At 51.2% G+C, this 15,554-nt stretch overlaps 1 protein-coding gene across 1 annotated transcript; it reads right to left on the bottom strand.

Annotated features, from left to right (window-relative positions):
• Positions 1-555: 555 nt before the first annotated feature.
• On the bottom strand, positions 556-11,295 carry LOC120095953 (mucin-3A-like). The gene is made up of 3 exons (XM_063271915.1): positions 10,897-11,295; positions 806-8,139; positions 556-576 (listed from the first exon to the last, which is right to left on the bottom strand). The coding sequence occupies exons 1-3, from the start codon at positions 10,946-10,948 to the stop codon at positions 556-558; spliced, it is 7,407 nt and encodes a 2,468-aa protein (XP_063127985.1). The 5' UTR covers positions 10,949-11,295.
• Between the last annotated feature and the right edge of the window lie 4,259 nt (positions 11,296-15,554).

Here is a 15,554-nt window from a genome sequence, read left to right as displayed (position 1 = left end):
TCACCGAGGCAGACAATGGGGAGCTGGACACACTGCCAGTGGCATCTGACTGTGAACCAGAGACAGACATAGAGGACAGTGTTGTACTCGTGTGTGAGGTCCCCATATTGGAGGTGACATGGGAAGGCACTGTGGATCTGCCATAGGTGAGTGGGCCTGTGACAGTGACAGTGACCGAGGATGTGACTGGGGAACGCCCGGCTGTGTACGTCGAGAGTGAGTCTGTAGGAAGGCCTGTGGCAGCATTCTCTGTGGTTTTCCCAGTGGAAGTGGCAGCGAGGCTGGGGATAGGGTGTTGATCTGTCCCAGTCACAGCCGAGGGAGGAAGGGAAGTCTCTACAGAGGTGGGAGTTGTGAGTGTTGTGAGGGCTGTGGGCGTCTGGGTGGACTCAGGTGAGGAGGGCAGTGTATGGGTGATGGTTGGAGCTGAGGGGACACTGACACTCTGTGTGGTCCCTACTGTACTGGCAGAGATGGTTGAGGAGGAGGCAGATGCAGCAGGGGAGCTCGAGGCAAGGGGAGGTGGAGAGTTTCCATTACTGACAGGGACAGCTGTCACACTGCTCGTGGTGTGGGCTGTGTAGACAAGAGTGGTTACGGTGTGCCCGCTGGTGGGATTAGATGGGGTGGAGTCAGTAGGAGACAGGCTGGGAACTGTGAGGGTTGCAGTGTGTGACACTGAGGTCAAGGGCTCCGTGAAGCCCATGGATGAGGAGGTGAGAGCTGTGTCTGTCATGGTGGGCAGGCCTGAGCTATGTGTTGATGGAATTTTGTGTGTGAGGGTCCCTGTGGTGTCTGAACTGACAGGAGTTAAAGAGATGTCAGTCGTGGACAAGCTGACAGTGGGGTAGCTGTTTAAGGAGGTGAGGCTGGGCCAGCTGGGAGTGGTGGCCATGGTGGTCATCTGTGTGGTGCTTGTTTCTGAAGGGAGTGTGGAGGGCCATGACGGTGTGGCAGAGGTGTCTGGGGATCTTGTACCTAAGGTGGAGGTGGGAGAAATGTTGTGGGATGGGGAATGGGTAACAGAGCTACTGACAGAGTTGGGGGAGGTCACCTCAGGTGTAGCTGCAGATGTCGCTTGTGTAACTGGGAGTGTGGTCTCCAAGGCAGATATCGTCGTGCTGAGTGTGGGACCAGCTGTGACTAGTTTTGTGCTTGAGTCAGACACAGAGGGCAGAACCCCATTTGTTGTGGAAGTCAGAGCACTGCTGGTCCCTGGAGAAGAAGGGATAGGTGAGCCAGAAGCCAGAGTATCAGTGGGTGTGACTGAAGAAGTGGTTGGTGGAGCTGAGGGTCTTTGTGTCTGGGGAGATTCTGTTGTAAGGTCTGTATGAGGCGTCAGTGTGGCTTCCCCACTGGATGTAGCAGCTGTGCTAGGGGAGGAAGGCCATCCTGCTCCACTCACTGCTGTAGGAGCACTCCCTTCTGGAGACAAGGAGACTGGGAGTGTGTCTGTGATCGTGGGTGGTGGGGTGGAGACAGCAGTTGTGTACAATGTGTGCAGAAGTGTTGGAGCTGAAGGCTCAGGTTCGTTCTGTGTAGTTTCAGGAGTGCTGCCCTCCGTGGCTGAGGAGAACACAGAAGTGACCGGAATACTCGTGCCCAGGGACTGAACAGGAGTGTTTCCCGTCAGAGCAGAGGCAGTGCTGTGGGCTGGGAAGACAAGAGTGGTTACAGTGTGCCCAATGGTGGTCTTAGATGGGGTGGAGTCAGTAGGAGAGAGGGTGGGAACTGTGAGGGTGGCAGTGTGTGACGCTGTGGTCAAGGGCTCCGTGAAGCCCATGGATGAGGAGGTGAGAGCTGTGTCTGTCATGGTGGGCAGGCCTGAGCTATGTGAAGATGGAATTTTGTGTGTGAGGGTCCCTGTGGTGTCTGAACTGACAGGAGGTAAAGAGATGTCAGTCGTGGACAAGCTGATGGTGGGGTAGCTGTTTAAGGAGGTGAGGCTGGGCCAGCTGGGAGTGGTGGCCATGGTGGTCATCTGTGTGGTGACATCACTCCTTGTTTCTGAAGGGAGCGTGGAGGGCCATGAGTGTGGGGCAGAGGTGTCTGGGGAACTTGTACCTAAGGTGGAGGTGGGTGAAGTGATGTGGGAAGGTGATTGGGTAACAGAGCTACTAAAAGAGTTGGGAAAGGTGACCTGAGGTGTAGCTGCAGATGTGGCATTAGTGCTTGGGAGTGAGGTCACCAAGGCAGACAATGGGGAGCTGGACACACTGCCAGTGGCATCTGACTGTGAACCAGAGACAGACATAGAGGACAGTGTTGTACTCGTGTGTGAGGTCCCCATATTGGAGGTGACATGGGAAGGCACTGTGGATCTGCCATAGGTGAGTGGGCCTGTGACAGTGACCGAGGATGTGACTGGGGAACTCCCGGCTGTGTACGTCGTGAGTGAGTCTGTAGGAAGGCCTGTGGCAGCATTCTCTGTGGTTTTCCCAGTGGAAGTGGCAGTGAGGCTGGGGATAGGGTGTTGATCTGTCCCAGTCACAGCCGAGGGAGGAAGGGAAGTCTCTACAGAGGTGGGAGTTGTGAGTGTTGTGAGGGCTGTGGGCGTCTGGGTGGACTCAGGTGAGGAGGGCAGTGTATGAGTGATGGTTGGAGCTGAGGGGACACTGACACTCTGTGTGGTCCCTACTGTACTGGCAGAGATGGTTGAGGAGGAGGCAGATGCAGCAGGGGAGCTCGAGGCAAGGGGAGGTGGAGAGTTTCCAGTACTGACGGGGACAGCTGTCACACTGCTCGTGGTGTGGGCTGTGTAGACAAGAGTGGTTACGGTGTGCCCGCTGGTGGGATTAGATGGGGTGGAGTCAGTAGGAGACAGGCTGGGAACTGTGAGGGTGGCAGTGTGTGACGCTGTGGTCAAGGGCTCCGTGAAGCCCATGGATGAGGAGGTGAGAGCTGTGTCTGTCATGGTGGGCAGGCCTGAGCTATGTGTTGATGGAATTTTGTGTGTGAGGGTCCCTGTGGTGTCTGAACTGACAGGAGTTAAAGAGATGTCAGTCATGGACAAGCTGATGGTGGGGTAGCTGTTTAAGGAGGTGAGGCTGGGCCAGCTGGGAGTGGTGGCCATGGTGGTCATCTGTGTGGTGACATCACTCCTTGTTTCTGAAGGGAGCGTGGAGGGCCATGAGGGTGGGGCAGAGGTGTCTGGGGAACTTGTACCTAAGGTTGAGGTGGGAGAAATGTTGTGGGATGGGGAATGGGTAACAGAGCTACTGACAGAGTTGGGGGAGGTCACCTCAGGTGTAGCTGCAGATGTCGCTTGTGTAACTAGGAGTGTGGTCTCCAAGGCAGATATCGTCGTGCTGAGTGTGGGACCAGCTGTGACTAGTTTTGTGCTTGAGTCAGAGACAGAGGGCAGAACCCCGTTTGCTGTGGAAGTCAGAGCACTGCTGGCAGAGATGGAGGAGGAGAATGCCGTTATCCCTGGAGTCCTTGTAACAGGCTGACTGCTGGGGTTTCCTGTATTTGAGGGATTATCTGTTGTACTTGTGGACGGGGTGTGTTGTGTGCTCACGAGTTGTGTTTCCGTGCTGGAGTGGATGGAGGAAGAAAGGCCGTGGGTTGGTGGAGTGCTGGAGGCTCTGAGGGTGTGAGCGCCTCCTGTGGTAAGCAATGGCTCAGCCATGATGGATGTGGGGGTGCGAGATGAGGCTGTGGCGGTGACGGGGTGTGTGATAGGTAAGGAGGAGACCGCAGAAGTGCTGTCAGTCACGTAGCTCTCTACATTTGTAAAGGTAGAAAGTCTGAGGGAGGTGGCCTGGGTAGCCGTGTATGTGGTAACCGTCTCCTCTGTCACAGAAGTGAGCTGAGAGGGCCTGGTGGTTGAAGAGCTGTCAGTGGTGTCCGTGGTATAGGAAGGAGATGTGTAATGGGGTACGGATTCTGTAACTGACCTAGTTGGAGAGCTGGGGAAAGAGATTAGAGGTGTGGTTAGAGATGTCGCACTGGTAGTTGGGAGTGTTGTCACCAAGGTTGACAGTGGGAGAGTATGTGTGCTGTCTGCAGTGATTGGCTGTGAGTTTGGGACAAATGTCGAGGATGGGACCCCACTTGTGTGTGGTGAGGTGGAGGTCTTGAATTCCCCGGAAGTCAATGTATCTGATGGGGCTAAGGAAGAGCTGCTGGACGTTGTGGTTGCCACTTCTGACATCAGAGACCAGGTGGAAAGGTCTGTGGGGGAAGTCATTGTGGCTTTTCTAGTGGGTGTCATAATGGTGGTGAAGAAGATGCTAGTCACTGGTGGGTTAGTAGGAGGTTGTTTGATGGATGTGGCTGTTGTGAATGTGTTGGTGGTCGTGGCTGTTGGGGTGGAGTCAACTGTTGTGTCAAGAGAATGGGGGAAGGTTGAAGATGAGGGTGTACTACCTGTCTGGCTGGTTCCTGTTCTGCCAGTAGAGAGGGACAACGAAGATGCAGATGTGACTGGAAGGTTTGTAGCAAATGGACTCGAGTTGTTTCCAGTGCCTGAGGGTGTAGCTGTCCTACTGGGTGCCAGAGGTGTTGAAGTCATAAATGGTGTTGTTTCCAAGTTCTGGGAGCTTGAAAGAAAAGGGACATGTGTGGTGTGGGCTGTTGACGTGATAGAACCTTCATGGGTTGGGGGGATGTCTGTTGTGACCAGTGGGACAGCGTCGCTTGTAGAGGATGTAATAAGAGATGTAGTTGGAATGGTGGAGACGTCCATGGTAGGTGAAGCTGTAGGTGCACCTGTGTCCCTCACATCAGAAGTGGTAGGAGTTGTGGAGATCCTATCTGTGGAGTAGATGTTGAAGGTTGTGAGGCCGGAAGTGACAAGAGATAGGGTCCGGGTGGTCGTGGTGACAAAATGTGTGGTAGACGTCCTGGCTATTTCTGAGGTGGGTAGCAAAGGCCAGGTAGATGTGAAAGAAATGTCAGGGGCCAGCGTGTCTGTGAAGGAGGGTGGAGAGGAGATCTCCGATGTCAACGCCGTCATGGCATTGGTTGAAGAGCTGAAGTCGGTGGCCTGAGATGTACCTGTGGACAAGGCACTGGAAGCTGGGAATGCCGTCTCCAAGGTGGATGACAGGGCACTGTGTGTGATGTCTGTGGTGACCGGATGCATGCTTGAGATAGACACAGAGGACAGAGCAGTGGTAGTAGGTGAAGTGACCACCTTGGTGTTCACCAGTGGATCAGAGGGTGTGAGTGGAGACATGATCTGGGACGTGGCTGTGATTTCCGTCATGAGAGATTCTGTAAGGAGGTCTGTGGTGGGAGTTAGGCGGGCAGTGGTTAAAAGAGGCTCTGTAGATGGGGTGCTTGTGGGTGTTGGAAGCCATTCTGTTGTCGTGCGCAGTGTGTGGGGGTTGCTCAGAGCTGTACTTTCTGTCTGTGTGTTCCCCAAACTGACCTCAGCCATCGATGTGGAGAGTGTTAGGGCAGGCATGCTGACGGGGAGAGAATGTGGTTGGGTGTTTCCAGTGCTTCCAAAAGCAGCTGCTGTACTCGGTGTGTCGGTATCGGGGGTACTCACCGGTGTTGTTATTGCTGTGCTATTAACAAGAAGGGAAGATGGGGCGATACTGGTGTGGGTTGTGGATATACTGGAATGCGTGTGGGGTGAGGTGAGTACCACAGTAGGTGAACCACTGTTTCCTGTGGATGAGGAAGGGAGGTCTGTGGCTGTGACTGTGGAGAGGCTTACACTAGAAGAGGATGAGGCTATAGATGTGAGTGTCTCTAGAGTACCAGGGGTGTTGGGATGTGAGGCAGAGGTAGCTGTGGACGTCCTGTGCATAGAGTAACTGTCTGAGGTTGTGAGGCCAGGAGTGCTGTGCAAAGATGTCGGGGTGGTTGTGGTGACAGAGCGTGTGGTAGCCGTTCCAGATGTTTCTGTGGTGGGCCAGGTGGTGGGTGTGACAGGGGTGTCAGGGGTCAGTGTGAGTGTGGTGGTTGTAGGAGAGGTGATATCTGATGTGCTGTGTCCAACAGTGGTGTTTGGAAAGCTAGGGGAGTTGACCTGGGACACTGCTGTAGACACGGCACTGGTAATTGGGAGCATTGTTGTTAAGGTAGCGAAAGGGGTGGTGTATACCATGCCAGTGGTGACAGATTGTGTGTCTAGGGCAGGAGAAGAGGAAAGCATGCTACCTGTGGGTGATGTGATCACATTAGTGCTCAGGGGAGAGGGTGGGCTGGATCGCTCAGAAAGCCACACGTCTGTAGAGACAACTAAAGAAGGGGTCGGAGGGGTCGTGGTGAGTTCTGTCTGGAGAGAATCCATAGGAAGGTCTGTGGTGGGATCCAGTGTGGTGTCTCCAGTAAATGTGGCAGCGTGGCTGGGGAAGGGGGAGTGATCTGTCCCAGTCACCGCTGATGTAGGAGGAGGAGGCCCTGTGGGTGTGGGGGCTGTGAGTGTGGTGAGAGTTGTGGGTGTCGGGGTGGACTCAGCTGCCACATGGACTGTCTGGGTGATGGTTGGAGCTGAGGGGACACTGTCAATCTGTGGGGTCCCAGAGCTGCCGGGAAGGATGGATGGAGAGAGTGTGGATGTGACTGGAACACTTGTATTAAGGGTACTTGTGTTTCCAGAATTTTCAGTACTCAAAAGTGTAGGCAGCACACTGGAAGTAGAGGGCTGAGATTTGTTAAGAAGTGTATTAGTGATCTCTGATGTGGAGGAAGATGAAATGAAATTGGTGTGTGTTACCAGCGTGCTGGGAGCTTCCTGGGCCGAGGTGAAGTCTGTCATGGTGCCCCACGAAACAGTGTTGTCCACAGATGATGTGGTGAGACTTGTCCTCGTAGGGGTCTGGGTGTCTTCACTAGGTGGCAAGGTTTCAGATGTGAGTGTCCCATAGGGGGCTGTTTTTGCTGACCCGAGACTTATCATTGTAGCCATGAAACCTGTCGTGTCTACAGGCAGGTGGCTGGTAGCTGCTGATACTGTGGTAGGGATGTCTGGACCATGGGAAGACCGTATGTCTGTGGTTCGGGAAGTCTCCACAAGTCCTGAGGAACTGGAAATTGAGACCGTCCCAGGTGTGGGTGTTTTGGAGGTTGAGTCAATATCAGAAGAAGCAGATGGCAGAAACGTACTTGGTGGTGATGTCACATGGCTGGTGGTCATTGAGGTAGCCATGTCGGATGTGGAAATCGTCACCATGTTGGCAGATGATGTCGTTGGTGTGGGTGGGTAAGAAGAAGCTGTGCTGACAACCTCTCTGGGAGTGTTGCTCATGGGCTTATGTGTAGTTTTCCCAGAGCTTGTTATTGTCACCCCTACGGACGGCTCACCTGAATGACTGGTTCTTTCCTTAGCAACAGAAGTAATCAGTGTTGATTTATTGGTGGAACCCAGGGAACGGGTGGAGGAAGTTTCTGTTTTGAGCGAACTGCTTGCTGTAGGAAATGGTTTGGTAATAATGCCTGTGGTGCTGGGTGGGGCAGTGTTATCCGTTATGGTCGTTAAAGAGGTTGTCGTGGGAATTTGAGAAGGAACGGTAGCAGACTGATAAGTAAGCCATGTTGTATGAATACCTGTTGGGGTCATGGTGGTCATTCCTGTGGTCCCCGTGGTAGAAGAAGTCAGAGCACCTTGGGTTGTGTGTATGGTTGAGACAGAAGAAGGAGGTGGTGACGTTATTGTGGGTATGCCACCCATGTCAGTGACAGTGGAAGCAGAGGTCATGGATGAGGTCACTTTCCCCATAGAGACGGTAGGTGATGTAGTAGTGATGGCTGTCACTGATGTGTCAGTCCTGGGAGTGGTGGTGTAAGAATTGGTGAAGGGTACATAGGTCATGGTTACACAGGTCGTGGTGGGGTGCGAGGTGATGATTGAGAAGCCAGAGACCGGAATGTACTCGGTGGTGGACATGTAGACCAAGACAGTAGGAGGATTGGTCTCAACCTTCATGACAAACTTGTACATCGGGGCTGTCACGGTGTCAGGACTGAGTAATGACTTGTAAGTGAGCTTTAAGTTGCTGGTCATACCAGCAGTCCTGGGGGTGTCTTCCCCACTGTTGAGAGCTGGATTAGGGGACTGATGAGGGCTGAGAAGCCACTGAGGTGTACCCCCAGCATGCGGTGTTCTGCTGAGAGCCGAGCTGGCTGCTTCCGCACCAAGCATACGTGAGGGAGAGGCGGCTGTGGTCATGGATGGAGTTCCTGTGTTAACAGAGCAGAGGAATCCAAGGGTGAATTCATCAGTCACTCCATTAGCATCACTGTGGGGGGCACTTCTCAGCTTCCACACCCATGTCACAAAGAACATGCGTCTCCGATGGAAGGAACTTGAAGCTGGGACCTTTTGAGTTTGGGGGCCGTGGGGGTGAGGATCCCTCAGTTCCTTAATGGTTACTGAGCGTCCAAGTTCAGCTTACTCTTTCTTTCTTTTGTTCTTTCTTTCTTCCTGTCTGCCTGTCTGTTTTTTGTTTGTTTTTTTTTTTCTGGTGGTGGGGTTGTTATGTATGTGAAGTCTATGTATGTGTGTGTTATATGTGTGTTATGTGAATGTAGTTGTTTGTGTTTTGTGTACATATGTGTTATGAGTATATTTGTGTCTGTCATATGCATGTAGTTTGTGTGTGCATGTTGTGTATGGTTTTGTGCGTGCTGTGTGTGTATGGTTTGTGTGTATATGTTATGTGTTTGTGTTTTTTGTGTGTGTGTTATATGTGTATGATTTGTGTGTGTGTATGTTATGTATGTGTGGTTTGTATGCGTTTTATGTGTATGTGGTTTGTACGTGTGTATGTTATATGTATGTGATTCATGTGTGTTATGTGAGTTCCGTGTATGTGATACATATGTGATTTCTATGTGTTATATGTATGGTGTGTGTGTGTAGTGTGTATTACATGTATGCAATGTGTGTGCTATGTGTATGCAGTGTGTGTGTTACATGCATATTGAGTGTGCAGGTGTACATATGCAAAGACCAGAGCAGCACACCAGATGTCTTCCTTTGCTGCCTTCTACCTTAATGTCTTGAGAAGGGTTTCCCACTAACTGGAAGCTCGCTGTTGTAGCTACACTAGATTGTTGGCCAGCAGACCCTCGGGATCCACTGTCTCTGGCCCGAGTGCTGCACTTCTAGGCACACACAGCTCCTCCCAGCTTTTCACATGAGTACTGAGTCTCCAGTCCTCATGTCCGCAAAGCAAGCACCAAATAAGTACCAAATAAGCACCAAATAAGTACCAAATAATCGCCAAATAAGTACCAAATAAGCACCAAATAAGTACCAAATAAGCGCCAAATAAGTACCAAATAAGCACCAAATAAGCACCAAATAAGTACCAAATAAGTACCAAATAAGCGATCCTCCTCCCGACCCCAGTCTCCCCTCCTTTCTTACCCACACCCCATCTTCCCTTCCCCTCTACTGTTGTCTGGAGTCTTCCAGCCCTCTTGGGTTTTGGGTCCCATCTTTTAACCAACCCCTGCCTTTTCTCTCCCTGGCTGAGAGAATTCCAAAGGGGAGCAAGAGACGGGAGTTCACAGACTGCTAAGCCTAAGAGATGGGCAGAGAGGACCACAGAGACGTGAAGGGACCTAGAAGAGGAGGAAGCATCCAGAAAGAGATGTCTGAGTGGAAAAGCGTGGGATATGGTGACTTCAAGGCTTAGAGATCTGCAGTGAGCACAGAAACACACACTTAAGGAGCTGGAGAGACAGCGCGGTGTGTGTGAGTGGCTGCTGCTCTTCCTGACATCATGGGTTTGGTTCCCAGCATCCACGTCAGGCAGCTTAAGGCCACTGAGGTAACCTCAGTTCCACTGTGTTCTCTGGCCTCCGTGGTCTGTGACGTACAGTGAGGGATACACATTTTATATAGTGGTTCTTTCCTGGCTACTGGATTACTTGGTGCATCAAAACAAACTCTTTTTATTTATTTTATTTTATCTTATCTTATTACGTGTATTAGGAAGGGAGCATGTACCCACAGGGCAAATGTGGAAGCCAAACTTTGGAGTATCTATTCTCTCTCCTTAGAGATGGAACTCAGATTTGCCAGCAAGCATCTTTATATGCTGAGCCACACCTGGGCCCAACAAGCTTCCTCCGCCTCTCTCCAAATACATAGATTTATCTCTCCCTGGCAAAACTGTCAATCACAACTTCGGTGCCCTCAGCCATCCTGCCTCAGGCTTAGGAATGCTAGGATTACAGGTATACGCCAACACCCCTGGCTCAAACCCCTTCATTCATTACACATAACACCGTGTGCTATGTATGACTGTACTGAAGATCAGACAGCCACAGTGGGAGTGAGCGTCAGGCATCCCCATCGCCTGAGGAGCGAGCCCCACACTGTGTAGTCTTGGGGCCACACTATTTTTTTCTCCCTTTGCTTGTCCCCCCCCCCACTTTGGTGAAGGGATGCTGGTGTTCCAGCCTCGAAGCCTCTCCTACACCCTGTATAACCGCTGTGCTTCTCCAACCTGGGAGAGCCCGGTTTCCCAAGGTGAGGTGGGAAGCAGAAGGCAGAGTGAGGAGAAGAGAAAGGGGGAGAGAGTGAAGAGGAAAGGGAGGAGGAGGAGGAGGAGGAGGAGGAGGAGGAGGAGGAGGAGGAGGAGGAGGAAGAAGAAGAAGATACAAAGGGCAAAGGTGTCAGGACATGGAGGAAGAATTCCCCCTGAAAGAGGCTCTGGAGTTGGGGGGGGGGGCACTGCGGAGTGCGGACAGCTGCAGGGAGGGGAAACAGAGAGCGAGCGGAGGGAGCGGAATCCAGGCAGCGCTTTCTGCTCAGCTGCTGCCCTCTGGGATGCACGTGTGAGCAGCAGAACCCTGCACCTCTCCCCATCGAGCCTGCCTCGGCTCCTCCTGATCCGCAGGCCTCACCCCCAAACTCCCACCCCATTCTTGCTCACGGGTCCCGAGGGTCTCACCAGCCCCTCTCTCCCTGACGCTCCCCCTCACCTGCTTCCCCAGGGGAGGCTCTCAAGAGCCAGAGGAGAATGAGCAGCAACATGAGCGTCAGCCGTCTGGGAGCAGAACCAGATCCAGAGCCACGTGTGGGAACTGTGGGAGCCGGGAGCCCTGGATCCTGGCTTCAACTCAGCAGACTAGTTTTTGGCCCTGCCAAGCTTGAAAACGGAACACTTTCACCTTTGAGCTGCGCAACCTCCCTCTCTTCTCCCGGACCTCAGTGCTGTAGAAAGGGAGGGAACAGGAAGCTAGGGCAGGCCCGTTAGGGGCCAGGTGGGAGAGCCCCACCCTTAGTCTGCCTGTCCCCCATGGCTCCATCCTTTCCAAGGACGCCGCCTTCCTCCCGCTACCTCCTGTAAAGCATACACCAGAACGAAGCCTGAAGCTTCGTTCTGGTCAGCCTTTCTGTTTTGCTTCAAGTCCCCCCTGCCCTCTCTCCACAGCTGCGGGACTCTGAGGAACAATGCAGAATTTAACGCGTAGAGCTGGACTGGATCCCAGGAAAGGAAAGAGAGCTTAGCCACGGTGGGGGGCGGGGAGCGGGGGGGGGTGCAGGTTTAGTGTTGAAGGCAATGGCGGGAGAGTTCAAATCCCTCAGAGCCCATAAGGCAATGCGAGGCCTGAGGCCTGCATCACCACGGCTGGGGAATCACCCATGTGGGAGCTCTAAATCATGGGAGACCATGTCTGGAAAAATAAGGTAGAAAGTGAGGGAGTGAGGGTGGGGGTTGGGGAGGAGGGGGTAGGGGTAGTGGGGAGGGGCTTTGTGGGAGGAAGGGTTGGTGGGGGGGAGGAGGAGACAGGAGAGGACCATGGAAGAAATACAGTCAGAGTACATCGCTCAGCTTATACCACACGCGAAACTGCAGGAACACGTTCTAAAAATAAAAACAAGGTGATTTGATTTTTTTAAATTTGATTGGCACTGGGGATCAAACCCTGCGGCCTCCAGAATGCTTGCAAGCACTTTACCGCTGAGCCGCATGTAGAGCCGCAGTCCATCTATCATGATTCTCAATGAGAAGCGGGGAGGCCGCTGAGCAATTACGAGCAGGCACTGCTCTTGGGGAGGACCGTGGTTTGCTTCGCAACACCTGTATGGGTTGGCTCACAACCATCCGTAGCTTCAGTTCCGGTGGATCTGAAGTTCTCCTCCGACCGCTGCACGGATGTGGTACACGAGCATACACTCAGATGCGCATGTGCACGCTAAATGACTCCCTACCCGACAACCTCCCATCCACCCTCTTCTCCGTTCAAGCAAGCATTCCCACAAATGTCTGGTTAATTACAGCTCCAACTTAAAACAAAGCAAAAAAACCCAGCAGCAACCCAAATTGGGTTATTGCCACTCTAAAAGATGATGAGGGCAACGAGTGTGTACCTTGATCCAGACCCTTAGTTCAATCTTGGTGGGGCTTGGGAGTGGGGAGTGCCACCAGGAAATCATAGAATAGTCACACTGTACACTACCATGCTTGACTCAGAAGGAAAAGGCAGGGACACCAGGTGTGTGGCACGGATGTCATCTGGGGAGGTGGAGTCAGGAGGATCGAGTTCCAGGCGAGTCTGGAGTACATAGTGAAACGGAGGGGGAGGGAAGGAGAGGGGAGGACGGAATACAGGAAGGAGGGGGAGAAGGGGTGAGGGGGAGGGGATGGAAGGACCTAGGTAGAAGTAGGTCACTGGGGCAGATCCTTGTTGGAGATATTGTCCCAGGCCTCTGTCTGTCTCTCTCCCTTGGATTCCTAGACTCCCGCACCACACCATATCCCTCAGCAATGCTCTGGGCCCTCTAAAACAGTCATCTCAAAAAAAAAATGCTTCCCCTTCGTTAGTTTATGTCAGGGATTTGGTAGCTAATACACAAGTTGAGGCTTATCAGGAGGTCTTTGAGGTATCAGGGCACACCCACAAAGGCAAACCCCAACATCTTCCCACTTCCTCCCATGGAGCCATGAAATGAGTGACAGCCTCCTCCGGCCTGTCCCTCTGAGGTGCTCCACCTCATCACTGATCCAGAGATGACACATGCGTGTGGAGGTCAGAGGACAACCCGAGTTCAGTTCCCAGTACACTCGTAGAGTGGGTCGGAATCACTTGAAACGCCCCCCCCAACTTTGGGGAATCTGGCTTCCCCTCTGACCTCTGTAAATAACTGTATTCATACACATACTCTCTCTCACACACATGCACACCCGCACACACACAGAGTCATAAATAGAAAAATTTAAATGAATACGTCATTTTGTTATTATTATTATTTGAGACAGAGTTTCTCCGTGTAGCCTTGACTGTCCTGGAGCTGACTCTGTAGACCAGGCTGGCCCGCTTCTGCCTCCTGAGGGCCGAGATTAAAGGCATGTGACACTACTGCCTGGCTGTACCTTTCCTTTTTGAGACAAGGTCTAAGTCTTTTAAATCTGTCCTGACCACATCCACCTTTGTTAACGTTTGACAATTTGAAAATAATTAGGGAGTGTATTTTCTTTGATTTTGGTTTGGTGAGTGGGTGGAGAAGCACCTTACAGAGGCAAAGGGGAGGCAGGGAGGGGAGATGGGATGGGGGGTAACCAGGAAGGGGGATATCATTTGAAAATGTAAACAAATAAAATGATTAATAAAAAACAAAGTGTAGTTTCTCTGTGTGTTTGAAGGTAATTAGAGAAAATATAATTTATGGTTGAAGGTATAACTTAGTGGTAGCCTTCTAACCTACCATGCACAAGGCACTGGGTTCAATCCCCGGTTACATAAGAAATAGATACATTTTTCCATCTTCACTTGTGCATGTATGTGGCATACATGTTTTACATGTGCATAGACATATGTACGGGGATATTCATACATGTGTGTGCACCTGTACATGGAGACTGAAATCACGTCAGGGATCATGCTCAGTTTCTTTTCTACTTTATTCTTTTTCTTTTTCTTTTTTCTTTTTTTCGGAGCTGGGGACCGAACCCAGGGCCTTGCGCTTGCTAGGCAAACGCTCTACCACTGAGCTAAATCCCCAACCCCTCTACTTTATTCTTGAGGAAAGGTAGCTCAGTCAAACCCAGAGCTCACTGATATGATTAGTCTGGCTTTCTCTGGGGACCCCAATCTTCTAAGATTGGAATTGCGGGCTGCATCTATGAGTGTTCTGGGGATCCAAACTCCAGCCCTCATGCTTGTGGGCACAGGGGGCATTGCTTTAGCCAGCGAGAAGTCTCCACAGCTACAGAGAATGTGTCATCGTCTTAGATTTCGTTGTTCTGGCTTTTTGAGACAGAATCTCTCATGTAGTTCAAGCCTCCCAAGGGCTGGGATTATAGATGATCACTAGAAGTCTGAGGAGGCCAGCCTGGTCAACAAGACAAGTTCTAGACCAGACTAGGCCATTTAATGAGATACCACATCAAAATAACAAACAAACAAACAAACAAACAAAAAAGACCAGAGCCTGTGAGATGGGTCAGTGGATAAGAGTGCTCACCACCAAGACTAAAGGCTGGAGTTCAGTCCCTGGAGCCTCCATGATGGGAGACTGGGAAAATTCTGAAAGCTACCCTCTGGCCTATATATGAGTGCCAGTGCACGTGAGCCCTTCCTAACACACACACAGTTCTTAAAAATAAATCTACTTGCCTCCTTAGTGATCAGTCTAATAAAAAGTAATAAAAACCATTAATGATTTACTTTTTATTTGCTAATTATGTATATATGTGAAAGGCGTCTGCTTACATGTGGGGTCAAGTGCCCCAGAAGAGCAAAGAGGACATTGGCTCTCCCAGAGGTGGAGTTATTAGAGGCAGTTGTGAGCTGTCCAGCATGGATGTTGAGAATAAGTTTTGATCATCTGCAGGAATGGTACCCACTCTTAACCACTGAGCCATCTCACCAGTCCCTCAAATAAAAAAAAAATGTTTAAAGGATGGAGAGATAGTTCAGTTGGTAAAATGAGAGCTCGGGTGCTCTGAGAGTTGGTGGATCACTTAGGAAATGTCAGGTTATGTCACAGTAACAAACAGCCCATTTAGCTCCGTGTTGCACAAGCACAAAAGTTTGCCATTCATGCAATTTAGTTACCCCAGTGTCTGTCCCCACCTCTGGGATCTAGGACGACGGAGAAGCCTGTTTGAGAGATGCTGTTTATCTCACAGCAGGTGGAAAACTACTGCCCTGATTGCATTTCCATAGCTATGATAAATTAACTTGACAAAATGTGAGTTAGGGAAGGAAATAGTTTATCTGGCTCACAATTCCGTGTTACAATCTATCACTGTAGGGAGGTGGAGGCAGGAACTTGAAGCAGGTATTTGTATCAAGTCCACACTCAAGAGCAGAGGGAATGAAATGTATCCATGTTCGCTTGCTCACTGGATCTGACTAATTTTTCTACTCTTATACAGCTGAGGATCTCCTGCCAAGGGAATAGTGCCGCCCACTGTGGACTGACTCGTTTCACATCAATTAATATAAGAAAATGCCCCACAGGCCAAAGCAAAGCAGATGATATCTCATTAAGGTTCCCCTCCCCAATGATTCTAGAATGTGCCAAGTTGATCATAAAAGCTAGCCATTGTGATCAACATTCCTTTTTTAAAAGGATGTTTACCTTTAATGATGTTGTGTGTCCATCACATGTTCTGATAGCTAAAACAAGT

Source organism: Rattus norvegicus, chromosome 12, assembly GCF_036323735.1.
Source record: "Rattus norvegicus strain BN/NHsdMcwi chromosome 12, GRCr8, whole genome shotgun sequence".
In the NCBI taxonomy this organism is placed as follows: Eukaryota; Metazoa; Chordata; class Mammalia; order Rodentia; family Muridae; genus Rattus; species Rattus norvegicus.
Note: the sequence above shows the minus strand (reverse complement) of the source record. Positions and strands in the feature narration are given on the sequence as shown.